We start from the raw sequence: 6794 nt of genomic DNA, 5'->3' as shown, positions 1-6794 counted from the left end.
TGAAGCCCAACACAGATAACTTTTCATTTTATTGCTTTGCTATTTTTTTCCTGAAGGTAAATGCCTTTGTGAAGACCATTTCACATATCTTTTGTTTTCAGTGACAGATTGCTTGATAGGTACTTTTGTTTTTCTTTGTATAATTTACTCCTTGTGATGAGGAGCTGGGAAATCTCAGAAAGCTCTCCTTTAAATATGTGCCTCACCTGAAGAGGCAGGGTTTTACCTCTGTGGAAGGAGCACTTCACCAGGGCTACAAAAGAGAGCATCGCCCTCCAACTCTGCTGCAATCCCTCCTACTTACAGCATCCTACTCCCTGTCCAGGCACAGAGTAGTGTGTCAGGTGGGCTTTCGGGTCTGGCTATTTAAGAAACTCTTGTTTTTTGGAGTGGTTCTGGGAGCTGGGAAGAGGCTGGCAGGGTTTGGTTCCCTCAGACAAAATTCGTATCTGAATTGCTCTCTGATGCGTCCATGGAATAACAGATCAGCCAGAGAAGCCATGCACAGCCCGAGGTCTCTCCTCTCGGCTTGTGTCGCACAGCCGCCCCCAGCAGCTGCACCGAGAAGCTTTTGGCTCCAAGGGCAACAGCCGGGGTAGAGCCTGTGGCCCTTAGGTTTCCTTTCCTAATCCTTGTGACGTGATTTTGAGCTTCGCGCTGGGTTCGCCCACTAAGGGGCCCATAAACACCCCTGTGGCATGCGAATGATGAGGAGTTTGAGCGCCTCTTGCTCCCTGCAGCTGCATCCCGGAGCCCACTGGTTCGCTCGGGGGCGAGTGGGATGCGCACGGTTAGCCCAGGACGGGTCTGGCTCAGCGGGAGCTCCTCGCAAGGAGCCACGCAAGCGGCAGGCGTTGCTTCCCCGGGGTCGGCCGGGAAGGGGGCAGGAAAGGGTGTTTTCCGCCCTCCCCTCGGCCCCCGCTCCCGGCCCTGGGGAGGGGCCAGCCCCGGCGGGTGCGCCCTTTGCCCGCCGCTGCCCCCGGGCCGGGCGCAGCCCCTGCTCCCCTGGCAGCCGGGTCGGCCCCTCCGGCGGGTCCCGCTGCCGCTTGGGCCGAGCCGGGCCGGGGCGGGGGCGCGGGCGCATCCCGCCTCCGCCGCCTTCAGGGGCGCCGCGTCCCGCTGGCGGCGCCTCATGGCGCGATGCAGCTGCAGTGGGAGGGAGAGGAAACCCACCCCCCTCGCCCGGCGGCCGCCTTTGTAACCGCCCGGCCCAGCTCAGCGCGCAGCGGCTCGGGGAGCGCCGGAGCGCGGCGGCGGGAGCAGATGGAGCCGGAGGGTAAGGCTGCGCCCAGCTCCCCGCGCCCCGGCCGCGATCCCGAGCGAGTTCTCGGTGGAGGCTGCGGCGGCCGCGGGGAGCTGGGCCGGGAGCGAGGCGGCGCCGTGGTCCCGGCGGGCCGCGGGGTCTCTGCGGCGCGGGCGGGAGGCTGGTTCCCGGGCCGGCCCCGCTCCAGGTGTGCGGGCCCGCCGCCGCCTCCTTCCCCTGCCCTCCCCTCGCCGGCCGGCGGGCGGGCGCGGTCCCGCCGGCTCTGCCGGCGCCAGGGCCCCGCTCCGCCCGCGCCCTCGGCGGGGAGCCTGGGGTCGGGCCGCTCCGCCGCGGGGAGGCGGGGGCCCAGCGGAGCAGCTCGCACGGACTCGGAGGCGCCTTCAATTAACTTTCTTTCTTTAATTGATTTTTTCTTTTCGTTCCCTGCCCCCGCGAGCGGCTGGCGCGGTTCTGATGCAAACCCATCGCCCGGGGGGCCGGCCCGCCCTCCCCAGGCTGGACCCGCAGCGGCGCTGCCCGCGCTGCCCGCGGCCTCCCAGGCGCCAGCTGCGGGCTCGCCCCGAGCTGCCCCCGCACACGCACCCCGCACCCGCCGGCCCTGTGCGCCTCACAATGGCCAGGGAATCCATGTTTGAGTAAATGCAGCGCTGAGTTGTGTAAATATATTTTTAGTTCTCGTAAAACCACACAAAATCAGTTCTGTTAAACATTAATTTCATTAAGACTGCTATTAACTGTAGAGATTAAATTTATTTCCTGCCAATCCATATTTAGGCACTTATGAAATGCTGAGGTTTTTTTCCTTCTCTCCTTTTTCAATACCTTTTGGAACTGTTAGTACTCTAAACATAAACCATTTCCAGTTGCAAATTGGAAATCTCTGAACCATAATGATCTGCTATGTTTAGCTGGCTGCCTCTCTAAAACCAGGATTCTCGTGGGAAAAAAAAAAAACAAAAAAACAAAAAACCCCCAAAAAACAGAAACAAGGAAGGAAGGGGGGGAAAAGCCCAAAAAACCCTGAAGAGATTTATGTTTAGAAAACTGGCCACATTCATCGTAGCTGTTTTTTAAACCTCAGTACCTATGTCACATTTTCCATTCCAAATATTAAGAGTGGTGTAACTATGTTAAAGGGATATACTCTACTTTCCATTGCAAGCTTTAGGGAATTTTAACACAAAGGAAAACAGCTCTGCAACATAAAAGAATCTTGCAGTGCCTGATACACAGCGGCACCAAGGAATCGGAGAGACTATTGGCAATTGTTAATGACCAGAATTGGTTTTGTTGAGAAGCATGCAGAATGGAAAGGGGTTATGTATGGCGACCAATACATTGATAAAAGGATTCTTGCATTCTTTAGAAGAAGTTTGTCTTTCATAGAAAACTGTTTTTCACAATGCTAGGAGGATGTTTTAGAGTTCGTACTCCATCTAGCAGAGCTGTGTTTATAATATCCCTTGGAATAATCAAGCTGGGTTGTTCCTGATTTAGCTCATTTGTGACCCAGTTTGTTATGTTGTAAGTGTTCTTACCTTAATAATGCTAAAGAAAAATTATAAAAATGACACTGAGTTTGAAGGAACTCCCTTTACAGAAATAAGTTCTTATTTTTAAAAAGTGGAAGTTTTCTGTCCCGTTTTTACCTACAAAAGTTGGGTCAACCTAGGAAAGATGATGGCGAGTTTCAGAGCTGCTGAAGTTCCCCACCTGCCCTGGATCCAGAGATATTCAGGCAATCTGACTTCTGGCACCTCCTGAACTTTGTGTACCAATCTTCAGTACATTAATTTTTAGAGGCTGGTCCTCCCACATGGGTTGGAGCCTGCGGTAGTGAAATGCCCATGCTATCAGCCTCTTGCTCTGTTAGTGAAAGAGTCAGGGCTCTCATGTCAATTGCTTGTGAATTGCAATACAAGCAGTATGTAATTGCAATGTCAGTTGCTTGTAGATTGGTGCAATATGTGTCCCTCTGTATGTGTGTGTTTGTGATTTCCTTGAGTGTGGTGCATCTCGCTAAAGAGCATCAACCAGTGAGGCTTACTCCTGTTTCCAGAGTCAGGGGACTCAGTGTGGTAATATAAGGGAAATAGAGCTTGCTTGCTCTTGTGGCTGTGATCTGATGTGCCCTGCTTGCATAGTCCTGGCTGGAATCCTTCTTGAATGGAGCTGGAATTGCTGTTGTTTGGTCATATTTGCCACAATTTCCTGCATTTAAATGTATGTCTAAAACTCTTGCTGAAAGTGGAGTCAGGACTTTCTCTTTCCAGAGGACCTTTGCCTCTTGCCGAGTGTGCAGATCTAAGGCCTGGCAGGTAACTTCTGCAGAAGCAGGAAGAAAGATGGAGTTGATACTAGGTTGCCCTTTCCTTAATGAAATCCAGTGTAGCATGCGAATGCTACGGAAATACTGACCGACACAATCCTTGTGGGTGTCTCCCCAGCTCCTAACAATGGCTGAGGTGATAATGTAGGACAAGGTTGGGACTGCAGAGTGTATTTGGTCTTGGAGTGTCTCAGTGGTGCAAGAGAGAATATTACATTCAAAACAATAAAAGCAGTAGAATCATAGTGATGATGGTCCCCATGGCTTTTTGTGTGGGATGAGCTTCTGTAGCGTGGTCCAGAATGAGGAAGACTGCCTTAGGCCAGTGGTAGTGGAAGCGGGATGTTGAAACCTTGTGACACCAGGAGTGACAGACTTGAGAAGTCAAAATCCCAGGTGATGATTTTTTAGTTGTGCATTGTTTGCACTGCATTGTTTTCAAGGCAGTTTTTGTCGCATGGTTTTCCAATGGTTTTATACTCTGAATTCCCTGATCAGGTTCAATGTGTTTGGTTTTGAGGAAGCTTTGTTCTCAGAAAAGCTGTGTGAGGTGCAGTGGTGTGGGCAGGGCTGCTCTCTGAAATATGACCTAAAGTCCAACTGTTTCCTACTGCTTATCAATGAAAAATGTACGACTAATTTCTGCAGGAAGTTTTGGGAACAGCTATGTCTTCCCATGTGTCTATAAGCTTAAAAAACACTGAATTTTCCTAACTGAAGCATGTCTGTTCCTGCGGACCAAGCTTAATAATTATGGATGTATGGAGTTTTTTTCCAAATTGTCTGATTGGTTGTTTTAGGGATCTTGATAAGATTATTGGAGATCAATAATAGTCCTGCTTTGATCAGTGAGTGTGACCAAGGGGTCTGTGTGAGAACTGAAAGGGCAGGGAGTATACATGCAGCAATGATGTGATTAATGCTTTAGTTAGTTTCTCTGACTGTGCACTGCTTTCTACCACATAGCACACAGAAGCTGTGAATTTCTGAAATGCTTTTGAGCAAGATTTTGAGTAAGATTAATTTTCTTCTTCAAGCTGTTTTGTTGAAATTTACATTTTAATTTTTAAATTTAAATTTTTCATTTACTGAAAACTCAATTTGAAACTAAAAGAGGTGACTGGTAAAACCTAAGTAATTAATATTTCTAGCTCCCTGGATACAGATATTGTGTTAGACATTTGAGCCATTGATTGCATTTGAGTTGAGTGAACAGTGGTGGATAAAATCAGTAATAACTACTGTAGTATCCATTTGTATTGGCAGCATCAGATTTGTGAAATTTGATGTTTCACTTGAGAGACAATGACTTGTGATTCTTACACAATGGTGAATATTGATACTCTTTTGAAAATATGTCTCTTGTTTCAAATTCTCTGAACTAGCTGAAAGTTCCTTTTAGGTAAAAAAATAATGTGACTTCATATATTTCAGATGTGGGAACAGAGCATATGACATAACCTGAGCTAAGATGGACTTGGGTATGACTGAGAGAGAGGAGGAGGAAAGTAGGAGGGAGTATGGTTGAAGTCCTGTCCTTGATGTGACAGCTCTTGAGCCATGCTGCCTGCCCGTCACCAGCTCTCAGGGCTCTCTTTTTGTTCTCTGCCAACCCCTTTGAACACCCTGCTGAGAACTGAGCCTGGCACTCCTGAGCACAGGACCCCAGACCTCCGTGGTGAAAATCCATGTGAAATTGAAAATAGATGTCTGCAGCTCACTGTTGCATTCTCTGGAGCATTTGGGAGGCAGTCAAGTCACAGCAAGGAACTCTGGCTGGTTTGGAGGTTATGAGTGGTGAAATTTGAGATGCCTTTGTTGGTGGAACAATAGTGAGGTATACTGGAAAGTGCTTCCAGGAGAACTTTTTTCTCTCCCTCTACTCTCCCCCCTCCCATTCACAGCCAGATCCTAAAAGCAAGGGTTATTATAACTTGATTTACATTTTACACTTTGCAGCATCTTAAAATTTAATGGGTCTTTGGGTTTTATTTCACAGTTTGTGGCTGTTCATTCTGTCTGTACTGCCTACAGTTAGGAGTTGCTGATATTGCAATACTGAGTGTTTGCTTTACCTGGGTACCCAGCGAGTAGTGTGCCAGCCTGTGCAGGAAGATGTGCTGGTATGGGCTGTCCCTGCTGGTGATGCTCGTTGGAGTGACAGCCTCATGCTCATCTCCACTCCCTTGGTGGTGTGGCTGTTACCTTTTCTGTCAGTGGTCACCGTGTCCTCTATGAGAAATACCCAGGTCTGCAGTTGTGGTCTGGCTTCTCAGGGTTAACTTGTTGAGTTTAAGTGGCATTATTTAAAGCACATTGCCTCTGTGGTTCCTGACCACTACCTCACAAAATGCTATTCTCCCTGCCTTTTCTTCTGGTTTTGCTGACTTCCATTGCTTTTTTTGTTGTTCTGTGAAAGAGTTTATTGGTATTACCTGCTTCCTTGTTTCCTGGGTTGCACTTTTCTTGCTATTTGTCTGGGATTAAGACCCTTGTGTGGGACAGAAAGCGAGTGATTCAACTGCTGTGAAAGGGCTAGGTGAAGAATTGAGGTGGAAGGCTGAGAAGTGGAGGTTGTTGACATAGCATAATCTCAATCATGGCATACAAGACTCCCTGCAGGATCCTTAAGGGGCTCAGCAAAGTGAGTTCATCAACTCCTCATTTGTAATAACCTCCATTAACAGAGGGATGAAATTCCTATTGTGAAGCCAGGCCGTTTGAGTAACATTTCAGATATGGGCACAATACTTTTGTCCCTCAGTCTTTCTTTTCTCCGTCTTAGTGTAATTAATTTTGTGGTTATGGACTCTAAAAACCAACAGCTCTTCCACAGATAACTATCAGCATAAAAAAGTTGCAGGAGTGCTAAAATGGGATTTTTCTCCTTGTTGAGGAGCTTGGCGGTGCTTGAATGATGTAATGTATGTTAATGGTGAGCCTAGTAAATCTGGCTTCACTGTCACAAGGCATCCCCAAGAGGCATTGTTGGTCCCTCTCTGTGCTCGTGTTGGGCACCAATAACCTGAGAAAGATGTTTTGTGTCTCAAAGAAATATGTCAAGTGTTACCAGCTTTGGTGTCTTAAATGCTGGTGAATTTCTAGAGAGCTCAGAGTACTAGAGGCAACTAGTAAACTAGCAAAACTAGCAAACTGTTTCTAAATTTTAAAATTTCATAGGCCTCTAGAGTACATTTAAAT

General features: G+C 48.2%; 1 protein-coding gene across 1 annotated transcript in view; it reads left to right on the top strand.

Moving 5' to 3' along the window:
• Positions 1-781: 781 nt before the first annotated feature.
• The window catches only part of FGD3 (FYVE, RhoGEF and PH domain containing 3), a 101342-nt gene continuing 95329 nt past the window's right edge, over positions 782-6794 (top strand). Inside the window, 2 exon segments of the mRNA XM_058032077.1 lie at positions 782-893; positions 896-1276. Of these exon segments, the coding sequence (XP_057888060.1) occupies positions 782-893; positions 896-1276 (493 nt within the window).

Source organism: Melospiza georgiana, chromosome 11 (genome assembly GCF_028018845.1).
Source record: "Melospiza georgiana isolate bMelGeo1 chromosome 11, bMelGeo1.pri, whole genome shotgun sequence".
Lineage (NCBI taxonomy): Eukaryota > Metazoa > Chordata > Aves > Passeriformes > Passerellidae > Melospiza > Melospiza georgiana.
Note: the sequence above shows the minus strand (reverse complement) of the source record. Positions and strands in the feature narration are given on the sequence as shown.